Here is a 20,100-nt window from a genome sequence, read left to right as displayed (position 1 = left end):
CTAATTATTTGCATTAGATCAACTCTTTACGGTCGAAATTCAGTCCTTCACGAGTCTCTAAATGAAACCCGATAAAGTACGCCAAATAAAGTTTAATACTCCCATATAAGATACGGAACAATGTGTACAACCTTACTTCGGAGATAGTTGTAATACCATATAAACCATCGCGTGGTTCTTGCACCAACACCAAAAAATAATCGGATATCTAATCAATATTTTACACGCGCTTCCGTAGTCCAGCAGGGTCCAGGTGCTCACTGGTAAGAGGAATTCTGAAACTTGTGAATAAGAGAACTTCGTTATGACGTCGCTTCTTTATGACGAAACGATGAATCGATACGATTTAGTATGCTATATAGATTGTTTGTTTGTTTTCACATTCTTTTTATTCATTTCACTTCAGCAGGTGTAGATACATATATCATATCATTGTTTTTCAAAGCATATACAGGGGCGGTGGGGTAGCCTAATGGTTAAAGCGTTGGCTCGTCACGCCGAAGACCCGGGTTCGAATCCCCACATGGTTACAATGTGTGAAGCCCATTTCTGTTGTCCCACGTCGTGATGTTGCTGGAATATTGCTAAAAGCGGCGTAAAACCAAAACTCAGTCAGTCAGTCAGTCAAAGCATATACAGTGAAGCGCTCATAAAATTATGGACATGTCAGGTGTATAATTATATCTGTAATACATTGTTCAGAGGTTTCCATTTGGAATTAAATTTAGGCAAAGCAGTATGCTATATAGTTAATAATGGCCAATAATGGTTAGTAAAGGTTACATTACAATTAATAACTGGTGGGCGTTGCTTCTGAATCTGTATATTATAAAACATATTTGAGCTTTTCATTCCTCAACGGGGTTCGGGTGCACCACTGGTATAAAGCATAGCAATTCGCTGTACAGAGTCACGTCCCCTTTACACGCCAGAAACATCGTGGATTCAAATCCCACGCTGCCCGTGGTTATGCTTATTGTTTTAATAGCGCGATGACCATGGAAGTCTGAGACCTGCATTACTTAGACAGTCCTACTACATGAAACTGACACGCCTTCATAGAACTGGAATGTTGGTCAAAGTGGCGTAAAACCAAATTCACTTTAACTTGAGCAAAGTATGTCATTTAATTTCGCTTAGCTCATCTTTAGTCTCATTTGCAACTCGGCAACACATCGAAATGAAACAGCAGGGACTGAGAGAGAGGACAATAGATTTGTAATTTTAAGAAATGATGCTAAATCCGAGGTCAGGCGCCGATTTCTTGAAACAGACTTAAGTTTTTACTCCAATTCCAAACTGACAATTTGAAACACCTGAATTTTTAACTCAACTATATTTAAAAAAATTAAAAACCCAAACAAGTTAAGTAATCTATCCACCAAACTCAAATTGTCTACTATGTTTGAATTTAATATCGATTTCAAGTTCATTCTCTGAAATGCATTTTCTTGCGTTTTCTCAAATTTACGCAAAAACTCTAACTTAAGTCAAAACTGAGATCAAGTTTGTTTCGAGAAACCGGGGCCTGGACAACCTTGACTATAAGAAAGTCAATACATCCAAAATAAACCATTGTGATGATGCTATGTTCTTGCTGCAGTTGATTCTGAACTGGAAATTCACTGGCTGTTTGAAAGAGATACAATTAGCGCAACAAGAGGTCAATATGACAAATATTGATATATTATGCATCAAACATAACGAATATGTTCATTCTGATCAACAGATCCTAACAATTTCTCCCTTACATGATAATTGTTATGCATGGTGTCCATGTGAATTTATGGAAACTACCAGACTGAGTGCAGATTGTGTTATTTCGTCTCAATGAAAGTTCGTTCGTTTACAAACATGTACCGATCTAGTGTATTATTAAACAGTTTCATAGTGATTTCCATGAAACATGTTTCAACATTTACGGGGCCAATTTAGCTGTATCGTGGAGAACCTTCAAACCAGTGCCTTGTAAGTTCGTTACTTGAAATCTTTAAAAATATATAGTGGCTGCGGATTAAACGCCGCGCCATAATCTGTATCAAACTATCTGCATAAAGTCTTCAGTAATCGATGCAACTTCAAAATCAAAACTGAATGTTATTTTTCCATAACTGCAGGAAGTCGAAGAGGGATGAGACTACTTCTGTGTACGTTTATAAGGAGAATCACAAAATAAAACATTGTACGGGAACAGCTTGACTGTGCCCTTGACAATTGGCACATGACCTGCACGTATTTTGGGCAATTTTCTGATAATATAATAAATCTATTTTCATAACACATTTGTGTTTGCTCTTGTAGTTCCCTTTGACAAAAGACCTAGCTGCTTCCGATATTCCTAAAATCCGTAAAGAAATGTGGTTCCGCATGGCCATTCATTTTGAAAGCAGGAACCTTGAATTTCACTATCACCTACGTGTTTGAGTTTGTTCAGATGGTGCCGGTCGCGAATACGCACATTTATCACGCGACACATGGCAATACAAATATACAGGGAAGAATAGTGTATGCCACAGTGTGAAAACATTGTCCGGCTGAATCGATTAAAAATGATTCAGCACCGACATCCTGATTCAAATGCATTTTATGCAGACCAAAGAAAAACATCTCTGATGCGTTTCATAACGGTCACAAATTTCGTATTAATTCGCATTAACCCGTTCTGTGTGACTGTTATCCTTTGATAAGTGCTAATCTAGTTGTTTTACTGTCCTTCGTTGACAGAATTTTATAATTTACTTTAAATTGTTTTATATATTTATAACTTGATTTAGTCACTATATGGCTGAAATACTGCCGATGTGATTTAAAATCTTAACTCACTCACTCACAAGTGCACAAAAACGTAATACATCCCTTAAATAATGGAAGGAGTGATTGAGTATGGCGTTACGCCGCTTTTAGCAATATTCCAGCAATATCACGGAATTTAATTCCAAATGGAAACCTCTGAACAATGTATTACAGATATAAATATACACCTGACATGTCCATAATTTTATGAGCGCTTCACTGTATATGCTTTGACTGACTGACTGACTGAGTGTTGGTTTTACGCCGCTTTTAGCAATATTCCAGCAATATCACGGCGGTGGGACACCAGAAATGGGCTTCACACATTGTACCCATGTGGGGATTCGAACCCGGGCCTTCGGCGTGACGAGCAAACGCTTTAACCATTAGGCTACCCTACCGCCCCAAATATTGGAAGGAATGGGCAAAATAAATGAGTATGCTGAATTAAGCGTGTGGTCATTCACTAATTGGGGCGGTGATGTAGCCTAGAGGTTAAGGAGATCGGCGTGTTCGATTCCCCACATTTGTACAATGTGTGGAGTCCAATTTTGGTATTCCCCGCCGTGATATTGCTGGAATATTGCTAAAAGCGGCGTAAAATTAAACTCACTCATTCAGTAATGTGTTAGGCCGTTTCGCATAACTGTCATATCTACTTATGGTTTATCTGTTCCAGAAATGGTCGCGATCAGCAGCATGAATAGTTACTACCAAAAATCCTAATCACCACCAAGCGTTTTCCTCCTTGAGTGAGTGAATGAATCTGGCTTTATATCGTGTGTAGTGGTGTATTCAAAGGGCGGGCTTCACATGCTGTACTTCATCATTGTTCGACATTAGTTTGGGGAAAAGAGAATTAAAATACTGGAAATTGAATTGACTCAAATGCTCCCCAAACATGTGCTAGATGTGCAACCAAAACACCTCCACAGTTGGAATATTTACTGCTCGGTCCCTGAAGATCAGCCACCATCACATTCATTAAGTGTATCATATATAACACAACTGAAGCAAGAACTAAATACAGGCAGGATTTATTGATCGTTTGAAGGGCACTATGCGTCTTGGTGTGTAAAGACACGATAGCTCTGGCCTAATGCACACATCCTTGTTTCCGTCGACCCCTGCTGTCTTTGTAACCTTTCAATGTTGAACATCTGGACCTTGACACTGGACTTCATGACACTGACTTCAATGAAGAATTCCTTTTGGGCACTGTCTACAATTTGGGTGAAGCTGACGCCACCGTTGTGGCCAAACCGATAACCTGGAAAGAAATATGTACACGTTCCAGGAAAAACACATATTACTGATGGTCATCCATAATATGATCTCTTACTCTTCAAAACCCACCACCTTATTCACAATTGTTCACGTTCTCCTCGGTCTCCTTTCTCCACTTTCTCCTCAGTTTCCCCTCACACTCATGTACCACTCACTCAATCTTCAGACACTCCTTGGTTCTCACTTATCCCTCATTCACTCACTCACAACGCCTTAATTCCCTCGTTCACTCATGTACGCACGTTTCCTGTATTCAATCTTGATGCTCTCATTTACCTGTCACTCGTGAAAATCCGGGTTAGAATTGGACCTCAGCAACCAAATGCTTGCCATAAGAGGATCGAGTAGGCTCGCCGACTTGGTTGACACATGTCATCGTATCCCAATTGTGCAGATCGATCCTCATGCTGTTGATCACTGGAATGTCTGGTCCCGACTCGATTATTTACAGGGCGGCGCCACAGAGCTAGAATATTGGTGAATGCAGCGTTCAACAACCAACCAACCAACCTGGCATTCATATACTTGCTGCTTACATCCCCTTCCCTCACCCGATATTCTCCCTGACCACCACTTGTTGGTCGTAGTGTTACCCGGGGAGCACTTATCCCACTGAAGCACGTAGGTCAAGTCGTAGCCCATGCGGAGGTGGTTGATGAGGTCCTCCTGGGTGGTCACCTCTCCCCCTGGTGTGGACAACTTGTTGACAACAACACCGCTGGAAACAGTATTTGTTACACAATGAGCAGGTAACTGCAAACCATGGTGTAGATTTAAAAAATTAATGGACACGTGATTAAATCCTCTCAGAGTGAGAGAGAGAGAGAGAGAGAGAGAGAGAGAGAGAGAGAGAGAGAGAGAGAGAGAGAGAGAGAGAGAGAGAGAGAGAGAGACAATGATAGAGATCAGGCCTCTCCGATGGCCTACCTATCCAAGTACAATGTAATGAAATCATTTGATACCGAGTGTTTTGGGGCTTCTCTGTGACATCGCTTGCTGGGAATCTCCAGAATGTTCAAGGGACTCAAGCAAGCATGTGATACTTTTCAAAATAAAGGCCTCACCCATCTTTATTTGCACACTGAATAGAGCCTGTTGAAAGAAAGTCGGGAACATCTTCATTGACGTCCGTGATCTCCACAAAAACCTGGTCGTTACTGATGGATACCTGAGTGAACCGTACAGGGCGATCTGATCACAGGTGGAAAAGAGAAAAACTGTCATTTCATTTTACAAAAAAGAAAGATGGTCATATTTCTGTATTGCTGTACCCTGTCTTAACTGGCACCTGTGTGCCGTGCCACTCTCTAAAAAAATCCTATGTTTTCTGTCCCGGTAAAACATTCTTTAACTCGAAGTATTCCAGCGTCTGTCTATTCTGAACACCAACACTTTCCTTTCTATATAGCGGCATTGTTTTCTGACGAGATGGTTGCGCGCTGGAGAGGTCAACCATAACAGTGTGTGTCGGTGAACAACCGAACACAAACACAGCTAATGTAGCGAGCAATTATATTGGTAAGTGAGGGAAGTTTCTGGATGACTTCTACTTTAATACACGATGAAAAAGAAGGGAGACACTCCGAAACGTTGTGTTCCTTTTAATACAGAAGTCGACATCAATACATTGTCACTGGCTATGTTAATGACTTCTACATGCCATTCAAAACATTAATGACACTGATAAAAGAGTCATGTTAATCTGTAAAATGTATACAATATAAGTCAACGTATAAATGGTAACGTGTTAAAATAGAAAAGATCGGAAGTGAAATGGTAAATAAAATGAAGTTAAATCGTTTTATGAAGCTGACGCAAGTTTTGGATAATATTGAGCTGAGTGGTTTATCTCAATCTGCGACACTTTTCAAGCCCCGATTTCTCGAAACAAACTTAAGTTTTTACTCAAATTTCAAACTGAGTTGTTTATTCAACTGCATTTTAAATAAAAATCCACAAACAACTTAGGTAATCTATCCACCAAACTCAAATTGTCTATTATGTTTGAGTTTAATATCAATTTCAGTTCATTTTGGGAAATGCATTTTCTCAATTTTGAGGAAAAACTCTAACTTAAGTCTAAACTCAGACTTAAGTTTGTTTTGAGAAATCAGGGCCTGGTCTGTAATTCTAAATCATACTATATGATTTATAGTTAATAGTGGTGTCGTGTGTCGTGGTTGTATTTGAGGTATTAAAATATGCTATGTTAAGTTTACTTTCCCTTTCATCTGACAAAGGGACGGTGGAGTAGCCTAGTGGTTCAAGCGTTCGCTCGTCAAGCTGAAGACCCGGGTTCAATTCCCCACATGGATACAATGTGTGAAGCCCATTTCTGGTGTCCCCCCGCAATGACATTGCTGGTATATTGCTAAAAGCGGCGTAAAACTAAACTCACTCACTCACTACAAATCGTGACATGTTTCGTTGTGTTCTTTTGATACTGACAATTTCTGAGTAAACCAGCGTTGTGTCTAAATCGTCATTTACTGTCGACCCCGAGTAAACTGCAAATCGTTATACATTTCAACAATATCTTGTGAGAATGGCTCTTACATGATTTGATAGACATATGTTGGGTGTGTGGGTTTTGTATTCAACCTACAAAACAGTTATTGGCTCATACACGTGTATGTACAGTATTTCATTTGGCTTGCATTCAACCCACCCGAATATGTATGCATTGATCTAGACTTGGTTATTTACAGAATATTGCGGAGAGAATATCAGCATGTAAGACACATGTACATGTATATGCCTGTATGACCAGATCCGTATGATCTCTTGTAGTTGACAATAATTAGTGTATTGTCTCTGGGCCTGCCGGTGTACCCCAGTGCATTGGCCCTACATATATATATATATATCTGTATGCTTTAGCCTTAAGACCCGTGAAGTTCCGGGTTAGAATATTCAGTAACCCATGCTTGTCGGAAGATGCGACTAACGGGATTGGATGGTCAGGCTCGCTGGATTGGTTGACACATGTCATCGATTCACAATTGCGTAGATCGATGCTCATGCTGTTGAACACTGGATTGTCTGGTCCAGACTCGATTAATTACAGACCGCCGCCATATAGCTGGAATATTGCTGAGTGCGGCGTAAAACTAACTCACTGACTCACTTTAGACTAAACTGGACTTTATCACGTGTGATTGAATTCTGGATTAAATCCCACATGCAGGATGACATGGTTCAACGGGACAAGTCCGACATTTGTTGAATGACCTACCTGTCAGGTTATACCTTATGCCGTTGACCTTCCTGGTGATAGAGAATTCTACCGAGAAGTCGGTCCCCTCATCCAAGATGATGACGTCGTCTACCCTGTCCCCCCACGAGAAGGATGGGATATCCTTGGGAAGATTGTTGCTGCATTTGCTGATATTCAAGTCGTAGGATATCTGACCCCCGACTTTGAGAAACTTGACAGCATCTCCAAATGATAGCTGTGATGGTTTGCAGGAGCACCCGGCTAATCTTGTTAAAAAAAGGAAAAAGCGTATCAACCGTTTGTATCTTTCATTAGCATATATCGTTCAAATAGCCATAAAATCAGCGATTCATCCATAGAAGATCGATGTGAAACTATTCACACCGATCCTAAATATTCTCCAAAAGTCATGGAGCAATGTGGGTAATTTGGGAATTGAGCACATAGCAATATTTCAGCAGTATCTTGCCGAGATCACCAGATTTAGCCTAACACATAATTACAATTCAAACCCGGGTCGAACTGCGTGACGAGTGATGCTACACCACCGCCCCGAGTGAGTAAATACATGGAGGTTCACGCCAACGCTGTCGCTAGCACAACGACACCACAGCGTTCTATAGGGCTCGTGTTTCTGTATCAACTGCGTGAAATATATCTACTGCTAAGGCAATGCTAGTTGAGAAAGTTTCCTTCTTTCAAAAATCATAAACTGAAATCTCGTTATCCCGAACTATTTCATGTTGTTACGTATGATTTACGACGATCTAACTTTATTACATGTGTGTAATACGAAATGTGGTACATATATAACGCCAGAGAACAAACAGTTTCGATTTAATGTTAAAGATAATACTATCCAGCCGTTAGAACAAAAATTGATGGGAAATATTTCAAAAGAATGACACAATACGTTCGGGACAAAGGTAAACATAATCTGCCCTCCCTACAGCAACCGACACTAACCTTACAATAAGGTTCTTATAAATGAAAGCGTTATAACACTAAATACCCTTCTTCCAATGAAGCCCGGCAAGGTGGCCTAGCTTTGGTTGTTGGTGGTACATAGACCGTGTTTTAATGTTAATATATGTCATATCGAGTTGCATTTTTTGAATGATTTACTTTTTAGACTTCTGTGATACGTTGCTAAAGTTGTACTGTCCTTCGTGACAGGTATTTATCATATATACTAACTTTGTTCTCGTCACTATATGGCTGAAATATTGCCGTTGTGACGTTATATTTTAACTCACTCACTCACTCACTAAGTACCTAAGTACCCTTGGACTTTGGGTTAATAACATATAGGAAATTCCAGTGTATCATATATAGACAAAGAAATTTTTCACAAGTTTTAACAAGTGTGGATTCGAACCCGGGAATTGATGACGATTTGAGACCGATGAACTTGGACTTCACTAACATATAAAATCTAATAAATACAAGAATTTTAAAACCAAATATTGCACAGTAACATGACATCGACAGACCAACTCTTCTTACGAAGGGGACCACTTGCTGGTAGAACAGCCAAAGGTGAGGGTACCACATGTGAAATTGAAATTTCACTACACATGCTTGTTGATTACCTAGCTGTTCAACCAGGAAGTGGTCCCCCCTCGTAAGAAATAGCGAAAAGTGACAACAAAATAATGATCGTTTGTTAAACAACTTGTATTATTTCTGTGACCAAAATTATGAGACAAAATATCAGAGTTGGTCTGTCGATTTTATTTGACTGTGCAAAATTTGGTTTTGTTGTATTTATTAGATTTTGTGTTAGTGAGCAATTCATCGGTCTCAAATGAAATCAAACGGACTTGTTAAAAGTTTGAATGCCGCTTAGAACAATATTACAGTTATGTAACGGTGTATCAGCTCTATGTGGGACGAAAGCAAATGACAAAGCACTGACTCAGTCGTTCACCACTTTACAGTTATGAAACGGTGTACGGGCACGAGGTGGGACGTAAGCATGATGCATGAATCAGTTGCGAAATACGGGCACAGGTATTGCCCAGATTGATTTTCGAAGCTCTCTTAGCGCTAAGAAAGGTTGTAAGTGCCATACATTAACATTAACTTACAGCTATCTTAGCGCTAAGAGAGCTTCGAAAATCTAGGCCCTGGTCAATAACAATGGCTCCTAATTCAGTAAACATATTTCTATTATACAACATTGTCTAATGCTCAACTCTGTACATACATCAGCCCAATGGTGATCACCAACAGGAAGGTTTTCATGTCAACACTTTTCCTTAATGTCCTTTGTGTCAGACAACCCGATATAATGAGCCGCTTCTGTATACACCAGTCGTATCTTTGACCTCTCGAGCAGTGAGTTGTTTATATCGAGAACTCTATACAACCTGCTGTGACTCGTGACTCGTCATGAGAAGACGATTTGATATGTCCAAAGGTGAATATGGATCATTGTTTGTGTACAGGGTAACTTTGACCATACGGTGACATTTCATAGCATTGCATTGTGGTTGGTGAATATTGAAAACCAATACACTGTCAATATATGTAATACAGTCGAATGTTCTCGTTATAAGCAACTGACACAATGAAGGCAAATCCTATGGTCTGGAGTTATTGCTGTTTTAACATAGTTGCCAGTTCCAAAAAGGGAGTGCGATCCACGTCCAAAAAGAAGGCATGTTCAAATGAAGGCATGTTGTTGTTTCATACAATTATACGTACGGTACATAGGTACATTGGGCGTGTAATAACCCCGAGGTTTGTACACAGGACATTACCCTAATCTAAGGAGGTGGAGCGGTGGGGGTAATCTAGTGGTTAAAGCGTTCGCTAGTCACGCCGAAGACCTGGGTTCGATTCCCCAATGGATGCAATGTGTGAAGCGCATTTCTGGTGGAATATTGGTAAAATTGGAGTAAAACTAAACTCACTTACTCGCTCTAAAGGAAGGAACAAAACGTACTTCTTGCAATTGAATCAAATTCTCAAAATAACGAATGACAATAATCGAAACACAAGTACAGTCAAAGTAACAAAAAAGTTGGGACAAACTAATAGGGAAACGAGTAATTTTATTAATCCATTGGCTTTGTGTCAACACTATATTTATAAAGAGTGTTTGTAGATTTTGAAGGTATCGCCATATGTGCACGTTTTGTTGGCCAAATGGGTTGACTCCGATGTTTGTCTGGAGTACATGTACATGTCAATCGTGATGTCAGATTCGGACGTCAGCTCAACATTGAAGACTGTAATAAAACCGAGACCAAGGAGACGATCAGAAAACACCCTAGCACCTTTCTTGTTGATTCGGAAATCTGAAAATAAAACGACTGAATAACTTAAATATCATTAAATGCCATAACCAACTGTTCAAAACTAACTAATATATCATTACTTAACTTCTGTAAAGGTCCATACAAATCCAACAGTATTATCAAGACTACGGCCCCCGTTTCAGTACGGTACACATGATTCCGGAATTATCATCTTACTTCTGCAGAATCACAGTTGTTGCGGAATTAGTGTTGAAATGCTGCGGAAATACTATGACTGAATTAACACAGGATTATTGCGGAAGGAAAGCGACACAGTTTCGGATAACCATGGCACACACGACAGGATATGATTGCGGTATTTTTGCAATATGGAGCCATAATATCGCGTGAAGTTCTCTGAAATACTTCCAAAGAAGGATGTCTTGTCGCACTGTTATTTAAAGCATCCACATTGTGATATTCAGCAAGGCAAAGGCCTATTTCAACACGGTACTCGTCTGTTTCAATCACAGATTTATCCGGTAATTGTTTAATTACTGAGTCTGGACATAAGGTGATTATATCTTCCCTTAATGGCTGAAGCAGCTACCCGCTCGACTGTAGGGATTCCTGTAGGAGCCAGTATCTATATACGTTCTGAGTGTGCAATCTTGCTTATGTTTAACTGTCCTTTGCGACAGATATTTCTGATAGTTAAACCAAATGTTTCTCGTCACTATATGGCCGAAACATTGCCGATGTGACGTAAAATTTTAACTCACTCACTCACTCTGAGTGTGCAGTATCGGCTGTTGCGTAACGCCGCATTCCGCAATATTCCAGCTACATGGCGGCGGTCTGTAAATAATCGAGACCAGACAATCCAGTGATCGACATCATGAGCATCGATCTACTGAATTTGAATACGATGACATGCGTTAACCAAGTCATCCAGCCTAACCACCTGATCGCATCTTATGACAAGCATTGTTTGCCGAAGACAAATTCTAACCCAGATCTGCACGGGTAACTGGTCATATCTGTCCATGGTAATAGCTTATGAAGTAGACGTATCTGTCCACAAATTAAATGAAAACATATATGGATGACATCGAAAACTATTCTGAATATTCTGTTATCACTTCCTCAATTAGCTGGGCAAGATAACTATATCGACAATATAATGATGTACGAAGGGTCATACAGCATTGGTTATTTATGTTAATAATTTCCACCCATTAAAATGTATTTTTATGCATAATAGTCCGTTAAGTATTTGGAAACACGTCTGCATGTGTTTATGTAAATGTGGTTAAATTATTCTGCGTACCAACGATTCTTCCAGCGTAGTACTGTTTAGCATCTAACGGTTCGACTGGTAAGCAATGATAGATATCAAAGACGTAATATACAATCTCCCCAGTCATAAGCGACATCTGGACATCGTTCAAGGTCGTCAGTAGAGTTCCTTTGGGCGTCTGAGCAAACAACTGGAAACCACTGAAGAATAGTCAGGAAGAGTTATGCATTCTGTTTTTACCAAATTCAGCTTTAGTTGAAACAAATGTCCATACACATATATGTATGTCTTTTTTGTTGTTGTTTTTAACGCGCTACTCAGCAATATTCCAGCTATTTGGCGGTTGTCTGTAAATATTCGTGCCTGGACCAGACACTCCCGTGAGCAACAGCATGAACATCTAGTTACGCAATCTGGATACGATGAATAAAGTCAGCCTTAACACCTAATCCCGTTAGTCGCCTCTTACTATAATCATGGGTTGTTGAAGATCCGGATCTACGCGGGTACATGTAGGTATGTAATAGTTATGTCTATCCATGTACCATCCGCAGAACAGTTTCTCTATAGTTACTTATAAGCACCCTTGGGCGTTTCCGTCGTTTTTGCAGATAACTTCTGATTGGTCCATTACACTTCAGGTAGCGGGGTTGAGGTCGTTCATATCAACAATCACATCTCTTGAGTCTCCAAGAGCAATGCCTGTTGATCTGATAGCAGGACCTGAAAAGAACCAAATGTAAATTCGATTTCACATACATATTACCACACAGTCCACGTTAAGTTAGTAGTTGTTTGGGGCGATGGGGTAGCCTAGGGGTTAAAGCGTTTGCTAGTCACACCGAAGACTCGCATTCGATTCGCCAAATGGGTACAATGTGTAAAGCACAGTTCTGGTGCTCTCCGCCGTGATATTGCTGGCACATTGCTACCCAAAGGAGGCGTAAAACTAAACTCACTCACTCATTAGTTGTTAGTGAGGACTGAGACGTGTGTACGCGTGTTCAGATTGTTTTAGGGTTCTTGTCTATGGTGTATGTTAGAACTAACCAGATAGGTTCAGGTGCCTCCCATCTACCTCTCTGTCTGAGCTGTACGTCAGGATGAACTTCCCCGTGGGGTAACTGATCACGTAGCCATTGGTGATGACGTCCCCATACGAATACATTGTAATGTTGCTGTAGATGTCTTTGGTACATTGCTTGATGTTCACGAAGTAGCTGAGAGCTGCGGCGTTGGTGTAATAGTCAAGGAACTCCCCGGGATTTAAGAGCTTGGGCGCCCAGGCAGACACACATCTACTAGGTGAAACAGATGTACAAGAGATGTCTGTTCTACTAAAGACTTCTAAAGTGAGTGATTGATTGGAGATAAAGGTTTCAGTATTCGCTATGGACAGTTGCGCCCCTTACTCGTGGCAAAATCTAATGATCAAGATAGAATCCAATATTGCTCCGATTTTTTAGTTCCTCTGGTTGCCTGCACCATATCCACTCTTGCTTTATCTTCTTACAACTGAAGGGATGGTGTAAATCCAGCAAGAGTCAATGCAGGAAGCAAATGTACTCTAAGTCCCCATGGTCCCTATTATGGTGATCTACCTTCAGTTGTTGGCAATCTATAACCCATTTTAAAATTGTACCGTTAAACTGAGAAACAGTGTTTTATGGTTATATGCTAGTTTTAAGTATAAATCTGCTATAGCCTATAGTTATTTTACTGTCCTTCGCAGACAAGTAAGCATATAAGTTTGTTTATATTTCATGGTTACATATACAAATTTACAACTTTCATAGTCACCATATGACTGAAATACTGCCGATGGGACTTTAAATTTTAACTCACTCACTCACTTACTCACTTGGTTTATCAAAATAAGACATCTACAACAATGGAAATAGTTTTAAAAAAACAGGAATTAAACTAACACTCTCAGTTAGCTGGGCAAGACAACTCATCAGAGTGACAGCAAAGTTCAGCAGCTTGTTCAACTAAGTTAATCGTATTCTATGCCCCTTCCATCCTCTCCATCAAGAAACCCCAGCCAAACTCCTAACCCCTTCCTCACAGCAAATCTTCCATCTTGTGACACCCACTCTTCACCTATCCACTCCTTTACGTTCTATCTACTAACCCTCTCCAGTAACCAACAAACGATACCTCAGTCAAATGAGCATGATTACCTACTAGAATGAACGAAAATGCGATAAAACACATCATGATCACTTATACAACGTTCAACATACCCCAAATGAATACTTAACAAAAGAATGGCAAAACTACAAGGTGGGATCATGTTAGCCTCTTCGTGTACGACAGCAGGTGATCAGCTTTAATCTGATTTCTGCAACGACCTACTAACCTATTTTCTGGTGTTGGTGTTTAGGTATTGTTTGCTTATGTGTATAGCAAAGCCGATGCACAAGGAGTTTAGAAATGCGATATTACGAATTGCAGTGATCTTAGTGTACATACATATAGCCATTAATCAAGCACCGCCCACTTTCTTATGTCGATAGGAAAATACTATATGTTGTTGTGTATGCTTTGTAAACGAAATTACGCGTTTTAAAATGGTAATTGTAACATATTTTACTCTTACTAAAACGAAAAAACACCTTATTACCTGCAATCTGAGAGGAAAACACAATCAACACCATCAAAATTGCTGGAAAGTATGGTCACCATGACTACGCACAATCTGATAGTCACATAGTCCTCAAGATTACTTTGATCGTGTTCACATTAGTATCACAGAACATGTCTCCACTGTTTACTCACGCTTGTGGATTGTGATTGCTTTTTTACCTTTCATGTACAATGGAATCTGTTTTGGCAGGCAACTGAGACAGATTATCTCTGGCTTTGACGTTTTACATTTATATGGAATGGTTAGTCTGTTGATCTCCCTCAATCTCTCTCTCTCTCTCTCTCTCTCTCTCTCTCTCTCTCTCGTCTCTCTCCCTCTCTCTGTCTCTCTCTCTCTCACTCACACACACTCTCTCCTCTCTCTCACACACACACTTACTCTCACACACACTCCCTCACTCACTCAAGCTCACTTACTCACAGTTGATATATATATATATATATATATATATGTGGTCCTTTCTTCACATACTCTTTCTTGTATACATCCTTATGAGACTGATCAATCTGTAAGACAATAATGGCTACATGACCAGCACATGATTTCAATACTGAACAATATTAGGCAAACTACAAACTAACATAAAATAAACTATTTAAAATACTTGCTAAACAGAAAGACATTGACAGATCATTTACAGAGTGTTTTATTCAACACTGTGGAATCTCATACATATCGTTTCCTGTATCAAGTTTGTGGGGACGTTATTTTATACACACTAAAACCAAATGTTCCTATTGTGTACTTGCAAGTTTTTGTAACTAACTGACTCGGATTCCCCTTTACTTGTGAATACGTGTATTTCTCTAAGGTGATATCATCTGATGATGTCATCTTGATTGTTATGATATCCATTGATAAGTCACTGTCCACAACCCGGTAGGTGAAAACGACGCTGCCGTCCTGGTCCAGTCGATACTCTGAAACGTCGTTAACATCCAGTTAGCCATCAGGTAGTTTGTTTGTTTGTCTAGTCCATAATGGAGTCTGGACAAAACAAGCCAGTGATCAATATCGTAAGGTACGCTCTATACAGTTGGGATACGATGACATGTGTTAAACAAGTCATCGAGCCTGACCACCCGATCCCGTTAGTCGCCTCTTACGACAAGCATCGGTTGCTGAAGACCAATTCAAACCCGGATCTTAACAGGTCTTATCAGGTAGTACCTGAGCAGAAGTGTCTGTGTATTTTACCTATGGGGCTTATGCACTATTATGTCTTAGGATATGATCGGAACTTTCAGTCCTTCCGCAATATTTGAGGTTTTGGTTCTTAAACAAAAACGCTATTGCTTTGGCATCACAGCAATTCACAAAATCCCAGAGACGGAACGGATGCAGAAACGTGTAACAATAACACACAGATATAATAACCGCTTTTCATTGATGACATCAGCTGTAGTGAAAACAGTTACCATTCTACTCAGGTCCTACTGACAACATCCATCGTAATAAACCGGAGGTCGCTTTACGGTTGTCCCAAGAAATATCCTCATCATTAACAAATGACAGAATCTTTCCATCACTTTGCAGAACATACTCACCATCAATAGGCCCAGCATCCACATATAGGTGGGTATAGTTCTTGGGCCTGGGTTCGCAATATGTGGTGTAGATGCTGTACGAGAGCAGAGATCCCTTCAGCAACTCTGCTTTGATGTCATCAAAGGGTAATTGTTTTCCTTTAGGCGTTTGAGCAATTGGAGTAAACCCTGAAATATACACATGGAGAAAGGTATCGCAACACGCCATGCTTGTCATGGTATCAATATGTTTCAATTAATCATAACAAAAGAACTTATCCAAACCTTAATTGAACTTACTATCTGGTGACAATTAACCCTCAAGGAATAATTAAATAGCAAAATACGAACGCAGAAAGAACGAAAAACTATAGTTTATTTATAAAAGAAAAGCATGACTCATTTTGAAGTGTTGATAACTATGGCCGTATGACATTAATAAGGGCGGTCGTTTTCGACAAGATTCTGACACATAACCCTCAAGAAATGACATAAGTATCAATAACTGAGCACAACTTCAGTATCTGGTGTAACCTCTGCCAAATGCAATAATATCTGACTCCTCATTGACTGTAATGGACGTTGAAATTGACGTTCAGGAATTGCGTTCAATTCCTGATGGAGGGCCTGTTTCAATAGCAAGATTTTGTACTGGAGTATTTCGTTGGCGTTTTCAGCATGTCCTCTGGGATTGAGACCTGAACTCTTGGCGGGCCAAGGTCGAGTTGCTCTCGCCTTTAAATTACGCATGAAATCACCAACGGTACGTGGAAGATGTGGCCTAGCAATGTCGTCCATGAAGGCTGGCTTTGTGTTTCAGAGGATGTTTATAGAAATGTGGCACAACAACCCTGTCCAGGATGTCAGTGATGAACGGTTGTCCATTCAGATTTTGTCTGATCGTCATAAGGTCAACTTTACAGTCATGTGAGAAGAACCTCACCATCAATGAACCCCCGCCTAACGGTACTTGCTCCAAGCTATTCTGTTGTACATATGCAGTGTTTCTGCGGCGCCAAACACAATTTTGTCATGAACAAAAGTAATAGACTTTCGTCCGACGAGTGCGCCCTTCCCCATGCTGTTAAATTCAAGTGGCGTCGAGCTTGACATCAAGCCCGTCGTGCTGCTTCGTGCTCTTGGAATAACAACCGACGTCTGATAGGTCGTCTGGCCAATCGCGGGGATTTCGGACCGTCCTGTTGGACAAACGAAGCTGTGGAAGCCACTTGTTTATTATGCTAATATCTGCATAGCGCCAATATCCAGCTCAGCTGCTCAAATACTTCAAATTATAATTTTATTAAATTTAAATTAAAAGACAGTCTTGTTTTAGAAACGAGCAGATAGTACCAAGTACCAAGATATGAACGTTTATGCCCAATGCGTATTATCCCAACAACTGAGGATTAATACCACTTTTGTTTTGTGCCCACTTCTTGCAACAATTGTGCTCCATGCTTCCTCAATATTATCACCTTTCCAACTCTTGACAAATGCTTTCATTATTTTCCAGTAAAAAACGTAATATCTGTAAATACCTTGCAAATTACGTGTTTCTCGTTTGAAGAAGCGTAATTCCACTTTCGAAGAAATATCTGTCGTATAGCTACATCTTGTATTGATTGATTGCGTTGCTTCTATCCAAATACCGTCATTGTACTATTAAGTCTTGTTCGTTTCATGTGAAACAGTGTTGATCATGCTCTGTATCTCTATAATAGGCTGGTGGCTCCTGTACGTGAATAAACATCTGTCTGTCTTCTCATTACAACAAAAGAACTTAAGACGTTATGATACGCAATGTCGAATATACCTGTCATGGCCCAACACTCCATGTGTAGATAAGCCAATCTGGTCAACGTCTTCGGGTCATAGTCGTGTATGTAGACGTAAGCGTAGCCAGTGGCGTCCATCTGGATGCCAGTGAGGCGGGACGTGGGGCCTTAGAACAGATTATGAAAACAAGAATAAACTCGAGCATTGTTAAAATAACCTTCAAATTATATTATTGCCATACCAATTTGAATCTCTTTGAGATTGTCTGCGACATAAACATGTTTATGATAACTTAATAAAGGCAGAAGAAATGCATAATGCTAATTCAGAACATGCTACCCACCACTTCTTGTGGAGTGTTTGTCATCCACAAAACGCTGTCTCCAGAACGTGAGGTTGTTAAGGGGGCCGTGCATGACGTAGCGGCCGTGTCTGATGTCGTCTCCAAAGTCGTTGGTCTTGATGGGAGGGGATGTCTGAGACACCACCTTGCAGCCAGTCAGGTTGACAGAGTAACTGAGTAGGGCCCCAGCTAGGAAGTGATCAGTTGTTTCTTCAGGTTGTAATGGTCGTGGGTAAGAGCTGCTGCTGCTGAAGGTTCATCGAAAGAAGAGACACGTCATCCCATTAATTTCATGGTAAAGGTTGTTACGGAACGATGCAGGTACTATCCACTTAATTTTCAATTACCATTATTGGTGTGTTTTTGTGTGTTGTTCATTTACGAAGCAGCCCGAGAATATCCGGGTGCGAATTGATTTGCCGTATCCCATGCTTGTCGTAAGAGGCGACTAGCGGGATCGGGTCGGGTTAACACATGCCATCGTATCCCAATTGCGTAGATCGATGCTCATGATGTTGATCACTGGATTGTGTGGTCCAGACTCGATTATTTACAGACCGCTGCCATATAGCTGGAATAATTCTAATTTTTTCAATGGCGGTAGGTCAGGGTATGCTTAAGTCGAGTTTTGTTGACTTTGCTAGTTTGGGTGAGGGTAGTGTCATAAGCTCCTTTCTTTTCATAATGTTTATAAAGAGCGTACAATGTATGTAAAATATAGCTTCGAGACACAGTATTCTACTTACGAAAAAAGACACATTTTGGCTTCATGACTTATCTTGCTCATCTTTGACTTTATCAATAGTGCTATCGATGAGAAAATCCAATCTGCTGAATTTGGAAACACGATCCGTTTTATGCAAATGTGGACAATAACCTTAACTACTTCTATGTAACCTTAAACATGGGTGAGATGCATAGTTGCTCAAAACACTATAATTGTGTAACGTTCAGAAAAAGTGCTTATATCACACGCCCGAGGTAAAGGGTTTTACGACACACTTTGCTAATATTGTCTATGCATCTGGTGACAAGATATGTCTTGTATTTGTGAACTGCAAATGAACATGTGTAATCCAGAGCTGTATTTTTTTCTGAAATGAGGGCATAGTGGGGTCCTATGATAAGCAAATAAGACCGACTCTGGTAAAATGAGTGCATTATGATGTGGCATATGTAACCAGCTGGCTACGAAGATGTCGATTTGGTCCATAGAACATTAATACCTGGACTATCCACATACGCATAATCTATTGAGTGAGTTTAGTTTTATGCCGCTTTTAGCAATATTCCAGTAATATCACGGTGGGGGACACCAGAAATGGGCTTCACACATTGTACCCATGTGGGGAATCGAACCGGGTCTTCGGCGTGACGAGCGAACGCTTTAACCACTAGACTACCCCACCGCCCCTAAAGAATAGATATATCAAGGTGTCCAACGTGACCTGTCGACAAGACAGAAATACAAGGTTTCAGTCGTCAGCATTAGTCAATAGAATAGAGTTTAGTCGACCGCGAAGGGCATTAGTCGATAGAATGGCAATACCATAGCTACTTAGATACATTTTTGTAAGTATTTACCTGGTCACACTGACCAACAGGACCAGGAGTGCTGGGAAAGAGAGCCCCATTATTAAGCCGCTGTTCAACTGTCACCTGTCTAATCTAGGTGCGTCGTGTATCCGGGTCACTAGTTATCAACAGAACATAGGGCTGAGTATGTCGATGGTTGGTTGGTTTTATAGTTTTAGGGCGACGTGGGCCAATAAGAGGCCTATTTGCGCCCAACACATTGACTTGATTTAATAAACAATCATATGTAATTTCATCGCCAAAAGGAATTGTTTAGCTAAGATAGAAGAAACGACAACACTATTAATTTGGATAGATGTATACATATATGGAATAACCTCTGCCTCGTGTTACGGATTAAAAACCTTAAGTAATCACTTCCATT

General features: G+C 40.2%; 3 protein-coding genes and 1 long non-coding RNA gene across 6 annotated transcripts; all 4 read right to left on the bottom strand.

Moving 5' to 3' along the window:
* Window positions 1–3,812: 3,812 nt before the first annotated feature.
* On the bottom strand, window positions 3,813–9,608 carry LOC124267107. Its single transcript, XM_046701963.1, has 5 exons — window positions 9,507–9,608; window positions 7,316–7,563; window positions 5,145–5,271; window positions 4,632–4,798; window positions 3,813–4,063 (listed from the first exon to the last, which is right to left on the bottom strand). Exons 1-5 carry the CDS (start codon window positions 9,542–9,544, stop codon window positions 3,852–3,854), a joined length of 792 nt encoding a protein of 263 aa, XP_046557919.1. The 5' UTR covers window positions 9,545–9,608; the 3' UTR covers window positions 3,813–3,851.
* Window positions 9,609–10,486: 878 nt separating this feature from the next.
* LOC124267109 lies at window positions 10,487–12,480 on the bottom strand. Of its 2 annotated transcripts, none has more exons than XR_006895951.1 (4): window positions 12,427–12,480; window positions 11,873–12,042; window positions 11,555–11,616; window positions 10,487–10,602 (listed from the first exon to the last, which is right to left on the bottom strand). It is a non-coding gene; the product is annotated as an uncharacterized LOC124267109 (long non-coding RNA). The 2 variants fall into 2 exon arrangements; XR_006895952.1 differs by having other exon boundaries at window positions 12,417–12,479.
* Window positions 12,480–14,158, bottom strand: LOC124267219. The gene is made up of 3 exons (XM_046702136.1): window positions 14,089–14,158; window positions 12,893–13,140; window positions 12,480–12,565 (listed from the first exon to the last, which is right to left on the bottom strand). The coding sequence occupies exons 1-3, from the start codon at window positions 14,136–14,138 to the stop codon at window positions 12,480–12,482; spliced, it is 384 nt and encodes a 127-aa protein (XP_046558092.1). The 5' UTR covers window positions 14,139–14,158.
* A 1,005-nt stretch (window positions 14,159–15,163) lies between these two features.
* On the bottom strand, window positions 15,164–19,848 carry LOC124267106. Of its 2 annotated transcripts, none has more exons than XM_046701960.1 (5): window positions 19,725–19,848; window positions 18,141–18,388; window positions 17,835–17,963; window positions 16,040–16,207; window positions 15,164–15,412 (listed from the first exon to the last, which is right to left on the bottom strand). In XM_046701960.1, exons 1-5 carry the CDS (start codon window positions 19,772–19,774, stop codon window positions 15,180–15,182), a joined length of 828 nt encoding a protein of 275 aa, XP_046557916.1. In that variant the 5' UTR covers window positions 19,775–19,848; the 3' UTR covers window positions 15,164–15,179. The 2 variants fall into 2 exon arrangements, with proteins under 2 accessions (XP_046557916.1, XP_046557918.1); XM_046701962.1 differs by having other exon boundaries at window positions 18,141–18,385; window positions 19,725–19,845.
* Between the last annotated feature and the right edge of the window lie 252 nt (window positions 19,849–20,100).

The sequence above is a fragment of the Haliotis rubra genome, unplaced genomic scaffold, assembly GCF_003918875.1.
Source record: "Haliotis rubra isolate DU_JTF1 unplaced genomic scaffold, ASM391887v1 Scf13, whole genome shotgun sequence".
Lineage (NCBI taxonomy): Eukaryota > Metazoa > Mollusca > Gastropoda > Lepetellida > Haliotidae > Haliotis > Haliotis rubra.
This window is presented reverse-complemented; position numbering and strand designations above follow the sequence as displayed.